General features: G+C 36.6%; 1 protein-coding gene across 1 annotated transcript; it reads right to left on the reverse strand.

The window, feature by feature from the left end:
* Positions 1-16,199: 16,199 nt before the first annotated feature.
* On the reverse strand, positions 16,200-17,294 carry LOC139741247 (uncharacterized). Its single transcript, XM_071651844.1, has one exon. The coding sequence runs from the start codon at positions 17,292-17,294 to the stop codon at positions 16,200-16,202; it is 1,095 nt and encodes a 364-aa protein (XP_071507945.1).
* Positions 17,295-26,803: the final 9,509 nt, after the last annotated feature.

Here is a 26,803-nt window from a genome sequence, read left to right on the forward strand (position 1 = left end):
CAACCGCATTTTTTCTGGCTTTATGCATAATACACGCATTCAGTGGATTCCATCTAATCATTTCCTAATGTGAGATAGACAATGAAATAAAAAGGTTCCAATTAAATGATGATTTTTGCTGCCACATTTTTGTAAGACTTGGTGAGTGAAAGGAGATTTAGATTCATTCTTCACGGATTAAAAGGATAGACTATTCTAAAGCCACAAAATCAGTTGGCCCGATCTGATAATTTCAGGGGGGGGGGGGATATGATATTCCAGTGAGTGGCCAATGCCTGTGAAAGGGCTGATTTCACGGCGCACATACGCATGTCGACAGTTGCAGAGTCCAACATTCGTATTTTAGTTAAGTGTACAAAAGATCGCTATACTGTTTGAAGGTGCCGTTACAGGCGGTAACTGTAAAAGACTGAGAAAGAAAGAAAAATTTCTCGCGAGCATTTTCCCCAAATGTCTTGGAAGCCTCATCATACGCGCAGACCTTCGCAACACGATGATGCACGATGGTGGCTTGCAAAATCTTCTCAACATTCTGTAAAAAAAAGATCCTGAAATTCTGGAGACGGTCTCGCATAACCATGCTTTGACGAAATACGCCAAGTTTTTCCAATTATTTTACGACATTATTCGCAAAGGAACATTTGGTGCATGTTCGGGGGCAAATAAGAACAAAGACAAGTGCAAGGTATTGACAATTTCCAGGAAAGGGAAAAAAGAATCAAAACGTGTATCTGAACAATGACCCTCCTGAATTTGATGAATGCGTGAAATACTTAGGTGTGGACCCAACACCATACTCTCAACAAAGCCAATAAGGTCCTTGCATTTCTAAGACGAAATCTTTGCATGGAATCCCCTAATGTCAGCGCTGCAGCTTACAAAACCAGTTTTGTTCGACCAGCTGTAGAGTAGGGCCTATGCCTCCTATATGTTTGGGACCCAGCTACTTGAGCTACCACAAGAACGTCATCCACAAAGTAAAACAAAAAATTATAGATACTCACTCTAAATCGATACCATAATACCTCATATTATGTCATCAAAGTCCTGCGAAAACTTGATTGGACTACTATGTACATTGTACACTGTAAAAACATCGGTGTTAGATTGAACACCAAGGGTGTTAAATTTAACACCGATCAAGTGTTAGAGGACCACACCCACAGGTGTAGAATATGCACTGTGATGGTGTTGAAAAGTGTTCACCTGACACTTCGTGGTGTTAATTTGACACTGTACCTGGTGATATTTTGACACTGTACTGGTGTTAATTCAAAAATGACACCACATGGTGTTGATTTGATATTTGTTGGTGTTAATATCAATGGTTCAACACGCGTCCAGCTTCAATAAGAGACCACACCAGCTGGTGTTACTGTGGTGTGAATTTATTTTCACATTTTTTCAAAAATCTAGTATTTTAATGTAAAATTCTTGATCGTCTTGTTTAAAGTAAAAATCAACAAGAAGTGCAGTTACTAAGAAACTCTTCAAAAACCAGTTTTATATTTGGAAATGACACCTGGAGGTGTTAATTTAACACCATAAATGAGCACCGAAAATTTAACACCAGCTCGGTGTTCACTATTTAACACAGGACTTTTTGCAGTGTACCTTGCAGGGAAGTTGAAAGGGTAACCATGATGTACAAAATGGATCTAGGGCAATTACCCCATGGGCAATTAACCCGGACCCCTTTCCCTTCTCCTACTCCTACTCCTGAACCTAATCCTAACCTTAACCGAGACTCTAACCCTAAACCTAACCCTAATCTTTACTCTAACTTTACCACTAATCAGTATTAATAATATTTTAGCCGGGGGATAATTGCCCTCTGGTGGTTATTCCCCGGATGCATTCAGGGGTAATTGCCATGATACGGTATAAAATACGTAGTAATCTTGCTCATCTTTTGACACATCAGTAATCACTTTTTAACAGGCTACCCAGCCGACGACAGCCGCCCAACCACATTCATATCGGATACCAAATTGTTACAGCGCCATCTGTGGGGGGCTTCCATTCGAATATACGACTGACGGTTGACAACAGTGGCAAGTCTTTATTTATCGTATTGTAAATACTTGTAAATAGACTGTATGGATGTAAATAGGCTAATATGGCGTAAATTATTGTGAACACACAGGCCCATATTCTGCTATAAACATAATAAACCTATAGGCATTATTTACCATTTGCGTATGAACCAAAAACCCAGCTTCAGTGCGTCAAATAGTTCTTGAATGTGAGTTAGGAATAGAAAGAGCCAATGTAAAAATAACAATCATTATAATCAATGGTAAGTATTATTAAATATACAGAATGTAAACAATAGTTATAATGAAATTGTTTCTAGAATAAACCGTCTGCAGTTATGGTTTATTGAGGGAAAATAGATGAAATTATTATTATCTCCTTTGTTTTAAGCTTAATCACAATATGTTTATTGAGTTGATTTGATTTGCTCCTGTAGTATCATAGTACATGTCATGTCCATGACTGTGTAATGAATGCATTGTTGGTGCCACACATATACATAAAACATCAGACGTACACAACATATTTTTTTCTTCATTGCCTTTACACAAAGTACAGCAGAAACCTAACCTTGCTAACAGCACTACAATGGACATAGTAGGGCTCTACAGCTTAAGCGTGGCTTGATTTGCGTGCAGCTCTCGTATGGGAGGGATGACTTGCGTATACAGTAGTAGAAAGGAGAAAGGGATAGGAGAGGTCAGTCTGCTTTCACTAAAGGCTTTCACAAATTTAGTAGACATGGATCACTGATCAGTAAGGCAAGAAAAAATGTTTTCTCATCGAGGTACCGGTGAACAGTTACAGTTCATGGTTGGTTGCATGATTGCGTAATAGATGAAATGCGGCGATATTTTCTACGAAGAATTTCATAGCACTGCAGTTTACGTATAAGGATAGTGTGGTCAAGAATGTCGAGTGCCTTGCTAACATCCATGAAAACACCAATGACATGTATTTGTTCAGCTAAGGCAGTCGACACTCTATCGTACAATTGGGCTAGTGCCAAATCTGTAGGACGAAATTTCCTGAAACCATACTGGACTTTCTTAACTTTATCATAATTATTGTGTCAAAAAAAATCATACAGTCTGTTATAAACAAGCCTTTCTATTACCTTAAAGAGGCTAGGAAGAATAGAGAGAGGACGGACGGAAATTGGATACAAGAAAGAAGTCATCTTGTGTGTGTGTGTGTGTGTGTGTATGTTGGAAAACTTTTGCAATTGTATATTCATTTGGAAATACACTAGCTGAGAGTGGCAAGGTACAGCATTACGTATAGTAAAGGTGTCATTTCACTACCTACAATTTGCTGTAAAAAGACGTGCTCATTTCATCATGATCAATTGTATAACTTGATTTTAATGAATGTACAAATGTCAAGGACCTCACTCTAATCTGTTGGTTTGAAAAATAATGAATTATTATTTGACGTACCTAAGTACTGCGATAAATCTATTTGCATGGGTTTCTATTTTTGAAGTTTGACTAGGACCTATGTTAACAAAGTACTCATTAAAATCTCATTAATAATTTTAAAAGTGGTTGACATATTTCCAGTAGTATATTTATAGGCTTCCGAATAACACATTGTGCGGGGAAGTCTTATAAATTGTTTCAGTTTATTTCTATATAATCTATTTCGATTAACATTCTCATTATTAGCATACCGTATAACACATGCGCACACACATGCACATATAGATACAAATATGCTCGCACATATACAATTGCATATCTCCACACACATGTGAAGACAGGCAACCATATAAACCATAACGGCAATTAATAAAAATCATAATAGTAATTGAACATGTGTATAATGGTGTGTTTGACAACAATCACAAATACAGGAAAAGCGAAAGGAAAAACAAATATATACATAATCTATAGATACGTACGATGTGATGTACAATTCACATTTGGGCTGGTTGAAAGCCGGCAATCAGTTGGCAGTCGATTGCGGGAAACATTCCGGTTGTGTTGAAAAAAACAAAAACAGGGGTGGGCTATCGGACATCTAAACACAGTGGCAGCAATGATTGAATCGGAACATTAATAATTGGTAAAAATATAAAAAAGTACTAGTTGTTACTTACTAGTGATGATGGGTGGAGGTAGGCGTGCTGAAGTTAGGTGTGTATGTGCTTAGACAGCAGCTCAGTAAGGTTGTGAGGCTGACGGTGGAGTTATTGGAGCATGAGGCGGGGTACGGTAAGGCTATTGAGTGTGTCTGCATGTGCGTGTGCGCGTGTGTATGTGTGTGTACGCGCTTGTGTGACCCTGCACCACAGACATAAGTCGCCAGGCATGCAAATTCTGAAAGAGCAGACTCTAAGCTTTAAAATGATGTACAACTCAATTCAAATGGATTCTCCTAACCTATATAAATGTTGGAAAGAAAGCACACTCTGGAAAGTGTAAACTGAGAAAAGAGGCTCTGAAGTATAGGGTCTATTCAAGCGCTTAATCTTTACTAAGCCGTGCTACCTGTGCCATGAATGGGACAAAAACATGATGTGAACCACTGTAGCACCAACAATCGAGGGATTATCAGATTACGCTGAAATTGACCATTGTCTATTACCACTTTCTAACCATGATAAATATCATTTTTCAGAGAAGTAGCATCATCCTTTCAAAAGTTATTAGAGTTCAAAGTGAACAGGGTGCAAAGGATTTTCAAGAAATAAAAGGGGCCTCTAAGAAAAAACTGATCACAATACTCTACCAGAAAAGGAGTTGTAGAAAAACTGGTGAAAATCCAATTTCCCATTCAATCTATGATCCCAAACTCAAGAATAATCTAGAAGAAGAATAGCTCTTTCAGAAAAATGGAAATACAATACAATTGCAATGACATTATAAGATCACTGATATCCAGAGAGCAGCATTGTCTTTACAGTTTTCTTGAAAGAATACATAGACTTTAAAGTTCGAATTTCTGAAGGAAGAGAGTTCCAAATATCAGGTCCTGTGTGTCTGATAGATTTCAGAGCCATCACCGTTTTAGGATTTTGTATGAAATAGATGAAATTTATCAGACTGTCTTGTGGGATAAGAATGTATATCCTTGTTTAAATGAAATAATGAGAAAAAAAAGAAGATGGCAACTGGCCGTTATACAAACGAAACATAAAAAGTGAATTTTGCAAAAAATTAATATCATTTACCTCTAGTGTTTTTAATTCTACGAAAAAAGGATCTGAATGGTCCCGATGACCTGAATTGGTACATATGCGTATAGCTTTCTTTTGTAGAAGCAATATACTGTCAATGTGACTTTTTGCAGTTGCCCAGACAATGTTACAATATGAGATGTTCGATAATATGAACGAATTATAAAGCGTAAATAGAATATTCTTTGGGACATAATACTTAAGCTTACAGAGTATACCAACGTTACGAGACACTTTATCTGAGATGAATTGCACACGAGCATTCCATTTCATATTTTCATTGATATATATTCCAAGGAATTTGACACTTTCTTTTTGTTCCAGTAATATACCATCCACCATGATATTCAGATGGTGCATTTCATTTTTATGCTTCTTATTATGAAAATTAATAAGCTTTGTCTTTTTTAAGTTGAGTGACAATCTATTGCTCTTAAACCATGTAGATAATTTCGGCAATTCAGTACGAGTTCTTAAAAGAGACTGAAAATCAGTATTGGAACAAAATACATTGGTATAATCGGCGAACAGAATATGTTGGAATTTGTAATATCATTTATATACACTAGAAATAGTAGTGGTCCCAATATGGATCCTTGTGGGACGCCACAATGTATGGGTAAAACTTCAGAGTTTACCGATTCATAGTATACGTATTGCTGTCTATTTGATAAATAATCTTCAAACCATTCCAGTGGAATGCCACGAACTCCATAACAATGTAATTTACGTAAAACGATAGTGTGGTCAAGAGTGTCGAATGCCTTGCTTAGGTCCATGAACACACCAATGACATGTTTTTGTTCAGCTAAAGCAGTCGACACTCTGTCATAGAACAGGGCTAGTGCCATATCAGTAGAATGAAATTTCTTGAAACCATATTGGTCTTGGTTCAGTATATCATTTTGTAACAAAAAAATCGTACAGTCTGTTATAAACAAGTCTTTCTATGACTTTAGAAAGACAAGGAAGAATAGAGATAGGTCGGTAATTCGAAACAAAAGAAGAGTCATCTTTTTTTGTATATTGGAATAACTTTTGCAATTTTACATGCGTTCGGAAATACACCAGTTGATAAACGACAAATCACAAATATGTACTAAAAGGTGTCAACATACTCCCAAAAATTTGTTTTAAAAGAGACGTGCTCATTTCATCATGACCACATGTATGACTTGATTTTAGAGCATGCACAATACCAAGGATCTCACTAAAATCTGTTGGTTCGAAAAATAATGAATTATCATTTGACGTGCCCAAGTACTGCGAGTACTGTATGATCAAACAACAGCATGGTACAGAATTATTAGGGAATTTTGAGGTGCAAAGTTTCGATGTCGGTGTGAAATTGTAGTTATAAATTATTAAGAATATATTCATTATAAAGCTGAATTGGAGACAAATAAAATTCCAGGAATTTGATGGATCACAGTTCAGCAAGAGGCATTTCACCAAAACATACTATGTCAAAAGCCATATGTTATTATTGGCTTGCGTACAAAAAAAAATCTACGACGTACAAAATTTATTTAACAAACGTGAACTATTGCACTTAACCGTAGACAAACCTGTCTATTTTCATATTTTAAGAATTAATAAGTGTGTTTCAAGGTTTCCGTGGGAGTAAGATAACTTTCTGTATGACTTTGTTTACATTTTGTTTGCTTAATATAATACAGTTTACGAGTTGATGTAAATATCTGGAAATACTTTGTGTTCATACAAGTACTTTCTGTTCGTAATTGTGTAAATTTATCCTTATCTTTATTCGTGTCATTGTTGTTAATGTCATTTATTCGACAAAATGCAGTTAATCAGTACAAATGCATGCAGTGAAATGGGAAGATAATGACTGATTTTTAATGGGATCGTCTTAAAAAAACAAAACAAAACAAAAAACAACAACAGCATGGGATTGTCTTTAGCTATTCATAGATCTGGTAAAACACCTTGTGATAACGAATGATGTTTTGAGTGATGTCGTGCCTACCAGAGCATGTCATGTATAGCCTTCCATTAACCATTTACATGATTTTTATAGTTGACAAATTTTTTTGAGTGATGTCGTGCCTACCAGAGCATGTCATGTATAACCTTCCATAAACCATTTATATGATTTTTATTGTTGACAAATTTATTTGAATGATAAGATTTACGTCATATATAAGTTAAGACAGTTAAGGCATTTTTGAATTTCTTGTGTTGAAGTTTCGAAACTAAACAACACACGTTACTTCTTTAATGGAACACACACGTTTCACCTTTGTTGTTAGGAAAAGATAATACAACAGTTTACATATGCAACTGTTTTCAACAAGATTTACACAGTGGTATTGCAAAATATACAACCATACACAATAAACAACATTCACTTAACAAGTTACAAAACAAATTGCAAAACAGTTGAAAGAGTCAAGACAAATATATATATATATATATATATATATATATATGTATTATACATATACATATATATATATATATATATATATATATTCATACAAATATTTTCAAACACAGAAATAAAAAACAAAACGAAAATAGGTTGATGTATTTGTAAACCCGCTGTAAGTGATTTATGCTAACGTCACAATCTATTTTGTAAAAATGTGAACATTATTGATGATTCTTACTAGACCAAGAATAAAACTGAAAGTTCTGCTCGCAAGGAAAGATTTTGATGTTTCGTATTAGAATTAAAATGTGGTTTGGGCATCACAGACTATTTGAGTTCGTAGATGGCAATTATCAGATGACCTGAATTGAACACTAGAGGGCAGAGTTGCTCGGGCAAGGTTTGCAACAGTTTGAATGTTAATAGGCTTGTTTTCCTCCTCTTCCAACCTTTCCTGTTTATAATATGTTTCCTTTGTACGATTGTATTCCATGAAGTATACTGTTGCGTTGGAACAATCTATCTTGTGCAGGTCTGTTTCTGTGACAATCGGTACAGCCAAATTAGGGACCCAGGTATGGAATTTTTCTAAATCCCCCTGGGCCAAGAAATACAGCATCATCAACAACAAAAGTGTTCCGTCGATTTTTTGAAAACGTTTAGGACGGAGTAAAATGTGATTGCTGGGAGACTGGGTTATGTGTAATAGAGTGAAAGTGTTTTTATCAGTGTTCCTGACAGGAATAGTCCACTTCGCTGCATTTTGCCAAAGACGGTTATTTCCCTGTTGTGACAGATCTTTTGTCATCGGATAATGTTTCTATAATTAAGTTTGTTGGTTTTAATACAAACATTTATTTCAATTAACACAGGGTGATATTCCATCGTTGTCTGTGATCTAAGATATAATTTGTATGATATTTGCCTCAAAAGAATAGTTCTAATATAGGTCTAAATTGTGAGTTAGGTATAGAAACAACCAATGTAAAAATGTTATGATCAGTTTAATCAATGTTGAGTATTGTGGAATATACAGAATGTGAACAATAGTTATAATAAAATTGTTTCAAAAATAAACAGTCTATAATGTTATGATTTATTGAGACAAATAGTGAAATATAATATATTTGAGGCCTTATTACAAAATATTTATATGTAGAATGTTTTGTGATACAACTGACCTACACATAGGCCATATGCATCAAAATCAAAATCAAAATAACTCGAACATTTGTGAAATTCTGCTCCTTTATAGAAAACAGTATTATTAAATTGTCTTCATACGATAGAATAAAGTAAAATGTGGGTCCCACCTTTTATTGCAAACACTTTTATGTTACTTTGTTTTTTGATATCTCAGCCATTTCACCACGGGTCCGATTTTCATCAAATAAACTTTCTGCTCTAAAAATGTATGCTCTGTAATGTTCAATATAAGCAGTTTTTAATTATCTATCAAATTAAAAAAAGTTTAAATGTGTTTCTCCATCTCAACCAAAACTATATAGCACACCATGCTTTCAAAATAATAGGTACAAATGCAATGATTAATCTGGTACCTTTCCTAAAAGTTACTAGGGTGAGGTGGAAATTACATCTATTTGATAACGATAACGGACATTTATGTCATGCAGTTAAGATATACAAACATAAACAAACTAAACAGTATGAAATGGGGTAATCGAAGAAACAGAGGTGTGAAAGTTGTTTATGGAGCAATGAATAGTTCGCGTAGATCAGGGGAAGAAGTATTCGATTTGATTGTATTGCCACTCTTTGCTTACTTTGACAGCGGATTGTGTATTAAGTGGCTGTTCCCTATCTATTATTGTTTGATCTAGATAACAATCTTTTTATAGGTATGAATTATACACACACTTTTTCGAAGGCTTCTTCTTGCTCTGTTGACAATAAAAAAGGACGTTTTCTTGCGTATTGATTCAGCGAATGTAGGTAAGAACAGGGAGGTGAGTCTTACCTCCCTGGTAGAGAGCACTAATCGATGAGAGTCGGGGAAAATTGCCGAACGATATCTAATACTTAAAATTGTCTTATTCATTTTTGTGGTTACGAAAGGATCGCTGGAAAGTTTTGCAAATAAAGATGTCCCTATTGAATGCAAGAATGCATTAAGCTATATGAAATCTTGCTTTTGAAAGAAAATAAGACTTCACGTTCAATGCATTTTTTTTACTGAAATATCACTTATGTGTTCAGTTGCTGCTCGTTTTTAGTCTTCTTTTCCCAAACAAGTGGGCTGAAAAAAAAATTCCAGCGGTAGCTCTGTAGAAGCTTTTGTCTGTTTCCTCGCAAAAATCAATACACACCCCAGTATTTTGTGCTTTTAATAACCTCCATGATCTGTAGAGGAGGTCTTGTTTTGATCTCGACTTGAAATCGATATCTTCTTTAATGCAACCCTAATGAATATACTTCGATTTTATCTTCACAATTACATTTTGAAATTTCTTTGACAGTCCTCTTCAGAGTTGGTTCTTTTTCATCCTTTAGACTTCAAGTGGATGGCATGCAGCTGTAAGACTACTAAGATGTTCTTATTCAGATGACATTTTTTATATTTGCTGGTCTTCTCCGACATATTCTTTATCAGTTTGATCAGACAAACATAAGCTAGTAAATTTTTAAAAGATATTACTAAAAATTAATGTTTGGAATAAAGGCTTTTCAGTAATTCATTCCTTTTGCGTTCGCACTCACATCATTTCGCGTATCAAAAAAAAAAAAAAACTTCATTACTTTTTTTTTTAACGAACAAAAATGCAACGTCTGTCATCTCAGAGTTGTTGAATTTTTATATATATATATATATTTTTTTTTTCTGGGAGGGACGGAGAATAAGACTATGCATGAAAATATGATATTACGTGACTTGCAGACGCATCATTATCACCCTGCGGATCGCACTGCCCAGTGTTTGTTTGTTTGTTTGTTTGTTGTTGTTGGAGGAGCTTTGTAATCCATCATTGACAGCTCAAAAGTGAAATTAGCCTTTGCCATTTATGTTGATTTCCAACGATAGTAGTAGGACTACTTATGATAAACCGCAAAGAAGAAATCCACCCCAAATAAATAAATTCTGAAAGAAATGAAAAATCAAAATCTTTCCAGAACGTTTAAACGATGACAAAAAAATATAGGATGAGAAATAAGGAAGATATGATATTTTAAAGTTTCACAATTTCCTCATTGACAAGAACATTGCTTGACTAGTCCTTATAAATATTCAAATGACAGTGTTGATGATGTCATGCCCTCACAATATTTTCATGTATGTTATGTAATACAGGTAAAGCATATTTCCAAAGCAACATAAAAATTGTATCTGTTAATATTTGCTCCTTTTCATTTTGGGTGATTTAAGGCAAGTTGTATACGTATGCAGCAGAAATATGTGATTTTTTTGGTCATTTCTGTTTATGAAACTAATAAGAAATTGTCAGGGCGTGACATCATAAATTTGCTGATTTGAATATTCATAACGGTTGGTAAAAACCATTTTCCGAAAAAAAATTGAAAATTTCAAAATATTTTAACTTCTTCATTTCTTATTCTATTTTGATTATTATTTTTTCTTTCTCGAATGAAATTGATGAAGTCCTGGAGTGGATTTCTTCTTTAAAAGGATCTTAAGAAAAGAATGTAAGCTTCCTGTCCTAGATTACCTGGAGCATAGCGTCTGCATAATAGATGTTGCATTATTGCCATTTGCACTTTTTGTTCAACACCTTGGTCATGGCGGCTAAAGCAACTCGCCAAGAATGACAGACACTGATTTTACTCACGGCCAGTCAAGAACCTCACCTACTACACTAAGTGCTAACAACCAACCCAAACTATTACATTCCGATGTATATAGGTTTCAATTCAATTTGAATTGGATTTGTATTTAAAAAAAAATGTTCATTCAAACGTAAAAAAAAATAGTCACCGTCAAAGAGGCGAACTATCTAACTTTTTTTTGTGTGTCATTTTCCTTACTTTGATTACAGCGGCAACACATGTACTCATGCACACATACCCACGCATACACATAAACACAATAACTTATCATTAAAACAACAAGAAAAATGCATAAATGTCAAAAGGTCACATTCAACGCGTTTATTCGTTAGCTTGTGATGGACAGCGAAACGTGGATATAAAGTAAGAATTTCTTATATCAAGATTGACTTGATTATATTTTGAAAATCTTATTCCAGAAGTATCAACGTAATTTATAATTAACTAATGACGCATTCAGTGTAACTTTGTTACAAAGAGAAACAAAATTTTTAACAAGACAACAACAATAACAAAAACGGTGTACGTGTAGAAGCGAACTCTTTTCCATGAACACAGTCGGTTTCCATTGACAATAACTCGCCAGAATGAAGCTGATTCATTGTCAACTTGTCTACTGAAGTGTCTCCAACCTCCACGTCATATCATGATATGAAAAATAATGATGATAACAATAACAATAGTCATGATATTGCATCACATAAAAAAGGATAAGCTGTTGTACGTGATATGTGGATACTTGTCATAGATATTACATGTTAGAGCTCACATGACTCTATGTACGAAAATGTCGAGAATCATAGTCGACAAGACAAAAGTAATAACTAAGCCTCACGGAGAACCTGAGACACGAAAACCTAGTCACGTCGACAATCCTCCATTTCTGATGATGTTTTATCGTCTGCTTCTTTAACACGATTATGCCTTCTTGTTTCTTCCTTGTTTTTTTTTTCAGCGTATGACCTGTTTTTTGTGTTGTTGTTGGTTTTGTGTGTGTGTGTGTGTGTGTGTGTGTGAGTGTGTGTGTGTTAAACGGCGATTAAGTGTGCAATCGATTTTGCTAACTACTTACTGTACCCTGGGTCATTATATGCAGGATAAAAGTTGCATTTATTTCGTTTTCTTTCATTTTTTCTTGCTAGAATTGTTTGTTTTTAATTGTTAAGATACTTTAGTCCTAACAATTTGAAAATACGAATGATTATGAAGAAATCAATTATTGACCTCTACGTTCATGTTGATTGAAACGAAACCTGATGTTGAGAACTGGGTTGCATTTCACATTGCCCGCAGGATTTCGCAAAGTCATTTATCTTTCATTCCATGTTTGGGTAATATTTGTGATTACTGCGAAAAAGGATCCTTAAGAATATAAAAAAAAAATTATCCTATTCAAAAGCACGCTAAGAGTTGAAATTCCTACAAAACATACGGATAAATATGAATATCATTCATGAAGAAACCGCAATGTTCATTTCCATTCAAAGTTATGTATTTTAATATCTTTCTTAGATCTACGTTTTGCGGCGATTACATGGTGAGCGGTTCTACAGTTGCCTGTATTTTTGTCACTCTTTGAGGACTATGATCATTTATATAAGAAGAAACGTCAGTTTTAGTGATAAGAACTGTTAGTTTTAAGCTGCTTTATAAGCATCGAGCACAACTATTTACCAATCATCCAAGTTTACTTTCCGGGTTTTGTTTTAATGAATTCAGAACACGCGTTATATTCGGCATTTGTTTCAACATTGATTTTAGTGATTGTGGAGACCTCCACCTCGTCATTTACCAAATTGAGTTTTATTCATTACTATCATGCCACCTTCGTCCATGACTAAAACAGAGATTAAAACAATCACCAGCAAAGATAGTTGGTTTCGGAGAGTTCGTTCGTTTTTTCCTGTTACAGAACCGTTTCATATCAAGCAGAAAGCAACAATATTGAATAAAAAGCAAAGTCAGCACATACAAAAATTATTTCAGCAACCATGCTTTACCAAAAGGCAAGGACTAGCAAATTAATTAAAAAGATATCAACTTCATTTCAAATGCATAAGGGGGAGTCCTGTTGTAGTGCACTGTGATATTTTCCCTGAATTATGTGTAACAAAAATACATTTAGTTTAGAATAATATGAGACACATCACATAATTATGTAATTTACTTTATGGTTCATTTACCTCACAAAGAATAACTCTAGTAGTCTGGGTGCCAGAAGCCGAACCTCATTTTACCATCCATCGAATGTTTTTCAGATTGTTTAACCCTATTTCGAGGGTGCTGAATCCGAATCTGGATGATGTAACTCTTGCATCCTTGAAAGTTTTGAGATTCAAGATGGCCGCCAAAATGGCCGCCCAAAACGGACATTACCATGTTCTTCATATTAAACAGTGAACAACTGAAAACAATTGGTGGTTCCACAATTATATCGATGGTGTTGAATCCAAATCTGGATGATGCAACTCTTCCATCCTTGAAGGTTTTGAGATATTCAAGATGGCCGCCAAAATGGCCGCCAAAAACGGTTATTCCCATGTACTTCATTCTAAATGGTGAACAATTGAAAACAATTTGTGGTTTTGTCCTATTTCCAGGGTGTTAAATCCAAATCTGGATAATGCAACTCTTGCATCCTTGAGGGTTTTGAGATATTAAAGATGGCTGCCAAAATGACCGCCAAAAATGGTTATTCCCATGTACTTTCTAAACGGTGAACAATTGAAAACAATTTGTGGTTTTGCCCTATTTTGAGGGTGTTGAATCAAAATCTGGATGATGCATCTCTTCCATTTCTTGAGGGCTTTGAGATATTAAAGATGACCGCCAAAATGGTCGCCAGAAACGGAAATTCCCATGTAGGCCCCTATTTTCTTCTAAATGTTGAAAAGAATTGAAAACACTTGGTGGTTTTACCGTATTTAGAGGGTGCTGAATCTCAATCTGGTTAATGCAACTCTTGCATTCTTTTGGGTTTTGAGATGTTCAAGATGACTGAAAAAAGGCTTTCAGATATTGAATTTCCATTATGAATATTTCTTTCTAAATGATGAAAAACTGAATGAACTGCTGCTCTTACCCCATTTGGAGGGTTTTTCGGAATTTCTGGTCTGCGTGAGGTAAAGGCGGGCACAATACTGTTCAGTGAATTCCATAGAAGAATAATTTATATACGAATTAAGAAATTCACAATGCGAAAGGTACATTACATTACATAGAAATTTGACTTACTCGCAGAGAATAAGAACACCTTGCATATGCCGTTGGGGAAACAAGCAATGAAGCCTTACAAGCTTACAGTACATAATTTCACTATGATATTATGCTTGTGTTCACCGATTTGGTCAAGAAGAATTGTGGCTGCTTCACTGCATTTCACAAACATTGAGAGCATGAATCTACACTGATAACTATCTTACGAGACCTCCGATATCGAAGACAATGTTCTGCCGACGTTCTTTCCTAATCTTTTCTAATCATTGTAGCTTTACTTATTGGTGAGTGAAGTCTTGTTTGGTAACGACGGGAAACCTAACTACTCTCAAAGCAGGGCTCGGCAGGTCAAATTCAAGCTAGATTTTTATGTTTCCTTTCATTTCCGGTAATTACATTTCTTTTTCGGGCTTTCAAAATTATTTTAGATTCGAGGATTGTAGTGGCCCGACCATCACAGAAATCTGTTGGTATCGAGAACTGGTTATAGTCTGATGATAGTTTGTTGTTAAAGTTTTTCGAGCTGTATTATAAATTTCTACCAATATCGGCATAGTCACACGACGACTTCGCCAATATCGTTCTACGGATGTTCGTCATTCTCATTAATGCCCTTCTCCGTTTGCATTTCGACGCGAAAAATATTGCGGTGGCATTAATTATACTTTCATTTTGATTAGGCAGGGCTAAACATTCAGCGATGTAGCCCGGGGCCACTAGAATTGACAATTGGCAACCAAATTACCGAAAAGGTTTGCTTTCGTGGCCCGATCGGGCATATAAGAATAAAAGTTCATTGTTGTAACTCTTTTTCCCTCGGTCAATACATCTCTTTTTCGGGCCACCGAAATTTCAAGTTTAAAAAAACTTTTAATGGTCCAAACTGGCCACCAGGAGAAAGAAGCTACTGTTGAGCCCTGGATCATGTATAAACTCCCATTTCCTGATACTGTCAAAGTACAAAGAAATACAATTATGTATGGTGTAACATCGAATGTGCAGGCAGTTTTTTTTTTACGTGCACCTCACAAAATGCTAACATTACCGTGACTAATGCAATCCTCAAACACGTCTAGATCTGATGGTTTCGTGAGGGCCTACAATACATTCTACAGAATAAACAAGAATTTAAAAAAAAAAACATTCTTAGGTTCGTGTTTCAAAATCTGAGTTAATTTCATTAATTATTATTACCAGCCACTATACTTGCTATATATTCAAATTGACATCAATTTACAAAGTAAAATTACGTTATAAAACCGGTGACGATCCCATACTTAAAATATTCTACATGTAGTTGGTACTACCATTACAAACAAGTCTTAATACAATGAAATGCACAAAAAAAATCGAAATAAAATAATAAATAATTGATCCTATCGCTTCCATGGAGAGCTTTCCCCAAATAATTAACAAAAAACTTTGAAGGGGTGTGTTCTTACTTGGCTAAATTATTTACCGAATCATGATTTTAGTAGTTTTATGGAAGAGGTGTGAGGATACATTATCGTCTCACATATTGTTATTTCCGGTATGAGCCTGCTTGCGAGCCGTGAATTTAAGACCTGATTAACTACTTTTAACACGGCCAAGAAGGAGTTTCTTGCAATTATCTCTGAAACGTCTATTAACCGCTATGTAAACAAAAAGATTAGTGATGTGGCTGATATATTTGACCTGATACAGAAAGTAGAGCATAAATGTCCCGTTTGGGATGGTGGCACTAATGTGGCGGATTTGCGCGAAGGAGAGCTGATCGAGCACTACGCTGGGCAGCCAGAGGAGAAAGAATACGGCTGTGATGATTATCAGCATCTGTGTAGTCTTGTGATCCGATCTAGGAATGTTTCTTGGTCCACTCCGTGCTTTGTCGACAATCTGCCGGCTTGGCGGTTCTTTCTCACCTGACGGGTGAGGTGGAATCGGCTCGACATTATCAGCGAAATCATCCGTTGGAGCTTGGTCTGGTGAGGTGGGGGTCATTTTGACGCTCTTGCTTATAGAGTAAACAGCTCCGGCCGATTTCATTTTGGGTATAGGTTCAGGAACGGCTGTATCAGACAGTATTTCACGACGGATTACTTGGTGATGGCGGATGTGTTTTAAAATCAAGGTATAGAGAACCGTGACAGGTAAAGCAGACGCGCAGAAGAGAACCGCCTGTGACCGGGCGTAGACATTCTGCACCCATACGATGTTTCCATACACATTACAGCCATACTCACGGCCTAATTTTTGCGACGTCGTGATGAAAAAGAACGGTACATGTACAGCAAACGCGAAGATGGTGCACGTGAGAGATAGCCAGGCAGCAGCCCGCCGTCCGACACGCTTTCCGAACGGATTACACACGGCTCTGTAGCGATATGCCGCGATAGACGTCGTGAGTAATAGACTTGCGAAAAGAGGAGATCTTGAGCCAACGACTTCGAAGAAACAAGCCCATGGATGCTCGTCGTGGAAAAAGACGGCGGCGATTTTCACACCGCTGATCACACTCCCAACGAGGTCGACTACGGCAAGGGCGATGAAGGCGACGTCAGTGGCATTGCTGATTGACTGCTGGGTAAAGACAGCGATGATGATCATATTGCCAGGAATCCCGAAACCGATAGCTAAACTTCCGATTGTCAACCGCAAGATTGCGAACTCGCTTAAAAACATGGCAACAAATTTGAGATAGACGATGGCGCTTCTATAAATTGAGGGAAAAAAGAGAACTTGCTAGAATCTTCACGACTATTTGATAACGAAGATATTTGCTGGATTAGGTTATGCGAGCCCTGCTGTGTCAAGTTAGCGAATGATATTTGACGTGGTAAATGGTTCCTGTTCGGTGAAGATTTCGTATAATTGCTAGGAGTAGTAATAAATTTGTCAGCATGCGCTCGGTGCCCTTACATCAACTGGAATGTAAGTGTAAGATTAGTCTAGAGTAATGGCATACAAGTTTGCAGTGCCGATATCACCCTCAATCCAATATGACGGTGAGAGAAGTTAGTTGATTGACACAATGAACTATGATGTAAACACGGCGGTGGTGATTGTATCTACTCGTGTAGCCAAGGCCCATTACGGTAATTGTCATTAAAAATTTCTCTGATATTCCAAACCGTGCTCTGACATATCGATTGTATCTACCAAACAATAAAAGCAGTATCTAAATATCCAATAGCCCAAGTGCAGCTCAATGGCAGAAATAATGCGTGTAAATAGAGACGATGCGTTGTGCACTGCGTCATTAAATCCTAACGAGAAATACTAACGAGCGTTCCTAAGCCGTAATTCACGTATCAAGGATAATTCAAAAAACGTCGACTAGGCTGGTGGACAAAATTTTGACAGGATTTTAATCAATATATACCTCTCAGATTCGGAATCTGAAGTGTGTCGAAAACGATTGGCTGTCAAGAGTGACGTAACAAAAAAGAAAATAGATGGCCACGGTGCCTGGAATGTTACCTTACGCTATGCGAAGGCTTCACCTCTATTTCACCAATATCATAAATATCCCATTTTTCCCTTGGAGAGGAGAGAAGTCGAAAGACTTGCAGATATCACTCGATCGTTTAACAGTGATTCTCAGATGAATCACGTGCGCGCATGCGCATATGCGGTTAAATGTTTGATGATGGCTCTCAATAAATGCGAGGATTCGCGATCAATAATTAGGTGGACTTTAATGGTGGTACTCTAACAGAAAATTTTCCCTTTTCCTTGGTATATGGCAAAAGGAAAAAAAGAACGAAACTGAGAGAGAGAGGAAGAGAGGGAGAGAGAGAGAGAGCGACAGAAAGAGAGGGAAGATAGGGTTAATGAATTATGGATGTAATCACACAGCTAGGAGTACTGCTTGTTGGAGGCAGTGGTGTGATAGGAGTGTATAGGATAGGGGCCTCATACATCTTTCCTGCCAATTCCCGAGGAATAAAAAAGTGTTTTGGAAGCCAGCACTCCTCCCGTAACACCAAACACATAATCCACAGAGTCCCAATCATCTTTTGCAGATCGGCGACAGATTTTTCCCCCGTAAGGTCGGCAGCGATTTCTGCCAGCGACTCCTGGTCTCACGGTGAAGAACCAGGTGTCTGAAAACCGGGTCGTCGACCTCAACGCATTTCGTCATCAAGACATCGACCACGTCGTTTACTGAATAGCATGGAAACTTCTTCAATCCGTCAAGAAGGCAGCGCAGTTGACGTCGATCGATGTCGTGAATGGTTTAGTATGATGACGTGATGACCAATCTGAAAATGCATGTGTTAGTGTCTGAACACCGTTGAAATATATCTCCTGCTGACATCTCACGGTAAATATAATTATATGACTTAGTTTTCTTATACAATCTTCTAGGAAATTACTGGCTAGAATTTCAATCATAAGGTGGACAAAGTTTTGCAGACGAATAAAGATATACAAAAATAATGAAGTCATATTGGAGACCTGAATACCGCAACATCCTATTTGAGAAAATATTCGAGCAAAACTTGAATCCAGGAGTAAGCTTCATATCTTTTTGAATTTATAGATATAACACTAGACGTGAATTTTCAAAACCTGAGATAAGCAGTAAGCCATGCCGATTAAATGACAAATAAATATGACTCAAACAGTATAGAGGGAGATATGTCACTGTTCGTTTAACATCCAAATTAAAAGACGGAACCTATAAAACTTTATATATTTTGATCAAAATACTCCAATTTGCTTTTAAAACTATACGTTTTAGCCTTAATTGCAGGGAGTGAACCCCTCAAACACATAGAAACAATAACAACAACAAACAAACAAACATTCATGAAGCAAGCGTGACCAATGTGAATATCAGACGAATCACCACTCAACAAAATGCCATCGGGAGTTTCATTCTGTAACTCATTTCAACAGATCATTGGTGATCGGTTACTAAGCATTTTGGATATGATCATGAATCTGTTATCAAAGTAATAATAAGCCTCATTCCGTCTTTACAAAATAAGTTGTATCAGTGAACTGTAAAAAAGAAATCGCTTGGCTGTCACCTGATGTTGAATGACTTGAGACGATTCAAAGAACCCTTCCACGGCAAACCTGGAGGCGGTGTAAAACTCGGCGTAAGGCACGCCTGCATATCAATTTACAACATTGTACGAGGTAAGTATACATGTATTTACAGTACATGTGTGACGACTGTTTGCTGGTTTTGCAATGGATCACACACACACACACACACACACACACACACACACAAATACATAATTATGATATATGTATACACATTACATATGTGGGTATAATTTATGTGTTTGTGACCCTACATCACAAAACCACCAAAATGTTGCCAGACTTTTATTTTTTTTTTGGTAATTATTTTAAAGGCCAAACTCTAACAGAGCAGATTCTAAGTAATGAAATGACATGTAATTCAACAGCAATGGACTTTCAGCTCTTATAAGACATGGAAATATTGTAAACTCTCTGGAAAAGCTTTCTTTGAGAAAAGAGGTCTTTACCAAAGCAGTTAATCACACTCAGCAACTGGGGACCCCCCCCCCCCAAAAAAAAAAGGCATGGAAAGGGATTTTTGTAAGAAATAAGAGGGTACTAATTAAACAGTCGTACTCACAGAGACCGAAAAAAAATTATTTTACACACATAGCAAAAAAAGAAATAAATTAAAAAACAAAACAAAACAAAACAAAACAATGCAAACCAATAGGCAAACAAGCAAATATCTTTTTTAAGAACCCAAACTCTAGTATTGCATAGAAATATCAATGCCCATCAGTATTAAGGAATTCCTCACGTAAAATTCATTCATATAACTTTTTTCAAAACATTTTTATGCCACACACAGACCTATTAATTTCGAAAAACTCTGTAAATGTGGGATATCAATCGTTTTAATTTTCGCTAATTTTGATTTCGCCCTCTACTTAACTGGTACAAAAACAAAGCAAACATAAAAAGTCTGCAGAGCAGAAGAAATAGCAAAACTCAGTTAAACTGGACCATTACGGAAAGTTATTCGCAAGAAAGTTTGCATGTACAGTATACCGAACTAATCTTTTATTCACGTTTTCATTTAACGTATATTGCTATCTCATCTAATGTTTTGTCGGCGTTACGCTAAGTCCAATCGTTTGGTCAAAGAAGATCTTCGGGATAGTGAAAATGACTTGAGTTAAATGTTATTGTCAGCAAGTGACACTCTTTGATGAAGGTAATTAATGTATGGAATTGATGCAGGACTTTGTTGGGATTAGGAGTATTCAGACCAGATGAACGAGGGAAAGTAGGGAGTACCTTAAATACTAAAATAGACTCAAAGAATGGAGATGTGTAAATCTATCACAAAATGAGAATGTCATATCTGTTTAGGGACGGCATGTGTGGAATGGCGTACTGTGATTGGCAATTATGTTATATTTATATTTATATAAATATTATATTTTTACCGTACCTCTCACTCCCCCAACGCTGGTGACACTGATGATTTTTCCCGCCTTTTTCTTCTTCATGTAAGGGAGTACGATAGTGTTCACTTTGAAGATCCTGTCGATCCTGGCACGTGACATGCGCTCTGGGATGTCAGCGGTAACAATTTCCGCTATGTTGACTGAAGAATGGAAGGAAATAACTAGCAGTTTGTCATGGCAAAAAAGATTTATTTTCATTTTTTGATGGAAAAATGAAAATGACCAACTTCATACTATAATTGGTGTCTCTATTGATATGTACATCACGAAAACAAACAAAATGAAAAAATAAAATACAAATTTTTAAGCACCTTCTCCTTCTGTGAACTTCTTATTAGTGGAGAGAGGTTATTTTGGTGAATGCCTTAAAAATACCTTACAAAATTAGAAATAAGTTGAACATTTTTAGAAAATCTCTTGAACTCAAATATTTTCTGGAATTGGTTGCTTGTTCAAGAATTAGTAAAGGTGACAGTAACAGATTTGTGAAAATTGAATATATCATTACAACAACTATTGGCAAACTGTTTATTGTGCAATTCATAAGGATGGTGAGTCGGGGTCATCCCACGAGACCGACACCCACGAGACATACGGTCCACGAGACCGACATCAAAAATAGGTCCATGAGTCATATAGACCACGAGTTATACGGCTCACGAATCATACAGCCCATGAGTTCGACACTACGTATAAAAGTCTCACTATAGACCGATACTACCCAAAGAAAGCCCACGAGACCGACACTTGACAAAGAAAGACCACAAGAACGACACTAAGTAAAAGAATGCTCACGAGACCGACAGGATGAACAGCGCCGTCTACATGTCAATCACAAGTATGTACCTGTATAGGGTGTTCGATCGAGGGGAAATAAAACATACTGGCGGATGCAATTTCGTCACGCTATTGAGAGAAAGATTGTAATTAAATGAACAGCAGCATCTACAACTGTACATATCAACGACACCAAGTACTAGTATGAATTTCTACACGTGTGGCTTTCAGGTGGCAGTCCTGTCGCGACGGAGAGCTAAATTTTTACCTATTACTATTCTTTTTTTGGATAAAGTTGTACCCTTCATGGGACCCCAAAAAATGAATAAATAAAAGAGGACAAAAATGATATATGGTTTAATTTTAGAGCTTTGATAATGCCGCCGTGCTTTTTTTTAAGGCTTTCCCAATTTCTAGCTAGAAGATTGACAAAATGCAATTTTCCCCTTTTCTTTCTCACTTCACTTGTTAAGTGGGCCTTATTAAATTCATGTATCCTACCCGTCTGCTCAGACGTTTTAGAGTTAAATTTGTAAAATTATCTCTGTAACTATTATGTATGACATTCGATGGATTAAAACGTTTTGGTATCGCAGTAATTCACCACGATTTGAGGCTTGTGTATGTAAAATTGTATTGCTCAAAACGGTACATTGTTTTTATGAAATAGAATTCGTAGCTGTTTTCATGGATATATCTTCATTTTCCGAATCCTTATCGCTACCTAATAGACGATTACGTTATTTTCTGTGAATTTATACTGAATCAACACCTTCGCAGATGACTATACGCCCCCTCCAGATCATAGAAAGCAGGTGTGCACTGCAACATTGACAATTTGTGAAATATTTCCTTGTAAGCTTCATTTTACAGGTCTCCTTTTCCATCTCTCATATCTTCCCTATGCCATTATCTGGACACCCTATACAATTAATTAGTCTATAGGTGGCGCTGTTCATCCTGTCGGTCTCGTGAGTTTTGTTTGCGTAGTGTCGGTCTTGTGAACCTTTTGTGCCTTGTGCCGAACTCATGGGATGTATAACTCGTGGGCTGATTTACCAGTGGGATGTTTGACTTATGAGCTGTATGACTCGTGGGCTGTATGACTAGTGGGCAGTATAACTTGCGGGCTGTATGACTCGTGGATGTCGGTCTCGTGACGTTCACCCCGTGAGACACTATAGTAGTTAATAGAAATAACGGAATGGCGAAGTATTTTAACCTGTCAAATACAGACCTATTGCGGACACCGTTTCGAGGGTAAACTGGTCATGCCGATGTAACATCAATGAGTCCGCGTGTTTCAATGACGTCATCAACTACTCGTGTGATGTCTTCATCCTTGGTGACGTCCAAGATTGTCTTGTCAATAGCGTCCCCAACGGCGGCAACTAACTCGGTCTTTTCTGACATGGCAATGACGGTAGCGATGACAAGGTAGCGTTGATCGGGGTCTTGTGCGAAACGTCGAGCCGTAGAGAGCCCGATACCTGACGAACATCCGGTCACGAGAACTACTTGAGGAGCCATGGTAACCACACGAAGTTAATCCAGTTCTTGAGTGAAACAGGAAGCATGAGTGAAACAGAATGCATTTGACAACTTCTTTTCTAAATAAGGAAGTTTGGTTTGAGAAATGTTCCATTGATTTTGTTATCGTATGGTCAAAAGATAAAGCTGAAACAACTCTCAAAGAACAGCACCTTACTTTGACATTGATAATGGATTTAATCAAGCCTTCGATACTATAGATCATAAAACTCTTATCTACAAATTAGACAATTCTGAGATATGAGGCCCAGTTTTATGCGTGAATTGCTAAAGTAAAAGATACTTAATGATCAGTGTAATCATTATCATACAATCACGTATTATTTACGCAGTAGATAATTTTGTTACTATGCTGCTATCAACATCAATGATTGCCTTGTAACGTGAAGCAGCCTGTGACTCAGGCTATGCATCAAATCTCTAATCAACCAGTCAGTTATTGTTACGAGTTATTGCTCATTGACTTGTACATGTTGTAAGAGACGCATTCCCATGAGCTCCTGTGAGAGAAGTGTTCCTAAATCTTAAAGCTTAAAACTTTGGTACTTTTCTGTTTAATGCAGTCACTTGCCCGCAGTTGTAATTCGAAGGCATGTAACCTTTGAACTTCTATAGCAAACACTTTTTTTTGGGGGGGGGGGAGTTCGGTGCTACATTATTATTGTTATTATTTTATTACAGTTCCTTTATTCGATGATGGTAGCCCTATTTCGCAAGGTAGAATGAAAATAAACTTTTCCTTTGTTTTGACCCTATTATTTTTTTTTTGGTCATACAATGTTATGCTATTATCTATTTCCCCCCAAACTTTTTAGCCCTCCATGGACTATTTGTCTCAATGACAGCATAATGGTTACAAAATTCATTCTGAAAGCTTGCTAATGGTTATAGTTGTAAGACGATTATAGACACTATGTCGTATCAAATTGGCCTTTGCTCGTGCATATTTCTTGCTTTGTACAGAATACATGGATTCAGCCGGTCCCATTTAACCATCCCCCAATATAAGACACTGCACTAGAAGGCAGAGGTGTCAATTTGAATAGTGATTTCTGCTGCCACATTTTCTGCTGTACTTGGTGAGTGAAAGTAGATTTTGAATCCATTCTTTATGGACTTAGGCATAGTCGAATTCTCAAGCCTCACATTCAATTGGCCCGATGTTATAATTTCAGAGAAAACCTTCAGGGGGATATTTCACTGGGGGCCAATGCTTGCGAAAGGGCTGATTTCACGGTGCAAGCGAACGTTTTGTGAAGGATGCCACTGTCGAAAATGCCAAAGTCTAACATTCGTATATTATTTTAGTCTACAAAACGATCGTAAAACCAGCGCGGGGTATTCGCAAGCGTCAACTGTTTGAGGGCGTCGTTTTTAGTAAGGTGGTAATTTTCAAAATATTTGAAACCTCTTGTGAACGTTTTCCCCACACTGTATGGGTGGATTGTTCTTGAAAATGAAAGCCTCATAATACGCGCAGACCGTCGCAAGGCGTGCGCGAGATGTTCGTAAAATCTCCGTGATGTTCGTAAAATCTCCGTGAAGCCCCAAACAGATCACACAGCTCGGAGAATGTCTCGCGTATGTTTCGCGACAATCGCTAAGTTCTTCCAATTATTTTACGACATATCCGCAAACTGTACTTTTTGAGACATTCTCACAATCGTTTGGTGCATGTTTGGGGGCAAATAGGCACCATATGACGTCTTATCTCCATTACGTAAATTGCCGAGGTGTCTGAATTCTAACTGCATTTCATTTCATGTATTTGGTGTGTTTTTTTATAATTTAAATCGTAGCATACTTCAACACATAAAACTACTATAATAGTAACAATAGCCAGCTCATTAAAGAAACTCAACGCAGTACTTCTTTGGAAGGTTTTTACTGCAAATTAATGCACGAGCCTATAAATTCTGATGTGAGATGTGAGCAGAAGATTATGGAGAGTTTTATCGCAAACTCTACTCTTAATAAGTTGAAATATTTGCGATAAACACTAAGAAAATAATAACAAAACCCTTGATACTTTTAATTATGACCTCAAGAACATTCCTTGTTATGTTACAGATGAGGTTTCATTGGAAAGGTGATGCAGAACACTAAAAAATACAATGGAAGTAGAATTTGCAGTCTCATATTCAGCATTTGCCACCGAAGTTTCATATTAGATAAAGGACGCCATAGTCTCTTAAACGAAAGATCATGCCTTATAGGACGATTCTTGGCGAGAATTATGATGGCTTACTCTATAAATAGGCAAACACTTTACAAAATTATGGAAGTATATCAAAATCAGGACTAGGATTTGAGGCTTTGGAATAGGCCTAATTACTTTTAAAGAGAAACATAAGTTTCGAAGAGTTAAAGTGCCTACTATAAGGCAAATATTGTGCGGTGATGACATCAAATCGTGCATTCGAATATTTATAGGGACTGTTCAAGAACTGTTCAGTGAAAACTCGTCAATTCACTTCACTATCAGTATCTGCCGTATTTTTTTTTATTTGATTCTGATCATGATTCAGTGATCATGATTCAGTAGTCCTACAGAATGTTACTATTTTTCTTTTCAATTAATTTTCAACTGTTCAGGAATTGTCCTTTAAATGTTCAGTTCTGTAGTAACGTTTTAATCAAAGGGGGGTAACTTGATAACAAACACACAAAGCAGTGTTCTAATGCACACAGTACTGCTACTCGTGAAGCCCTGTTTTTTCTGTCATATGAGTCAATTTGTTCAAACTGGTCCGTGCGTCGCATAATGTAATAAAAAAAAATCAAATGAGACATCAACCACGATTATATTACGCTGTCTGAGAAATTGTAAAAGGCAATAAACGAACTAAACACCCAAGAAAGGAAAGTAAGGGCCACAGTAGGATTAAAAAGTCTAACATTATATCATTTACACATCAATGGAGCCTGTTTTTTCCATCAGTCAAAATAAATTGCTAAAGTAGCTTTTCTTCCTCTTTCTTCTGTTCATTTCAGTTTCTCAATTATTCATTAAAAGACGAATTAAGATTTGTGGTTCCACCAAAACAGAGGAGATTATGCAGATTCAGTTGTTGTCCAATATTAAATATAGAAGGTTTAGAAGGACACATACGTGGAGTGGAGACAATGCAATCATGAAAAATAAAATAAAGATTAATAGATTACATTTAATTACATTTGAATTTGGAGTAGCTGACTGAAGTGTTAATGTTATACTCTTTTTTAGGATAGCATAAAGAAGGTGTATATCGCTGACTCCTACAGAACTTACAAATACAATACTCGTTTCGTATATACGGCAGTATAGGAAGACCCTTAAAAATGCAAAGAAAAATACAGGAAATTAAAGGTAACAATTTTGTGTTTACCCTGATAAGGAATAGATCT

The sequence above is a fragment of the Diadema antillarum genome, unplaced genomic scaffold (assembly GCF_040938485.1).
Source record: "Diadema antillarum isolate AM-2024a unplaced genomic scaffold, OU_Dant_1.0 seq00000912_RagTag, whole genome shotgun sequence".
Lineage (NCBI taxonomy): Eukaryota > Metazoa > Echinodermata > Echinoidea > Diadematoida > Diadematidae > Diadema > Diadema antillarum.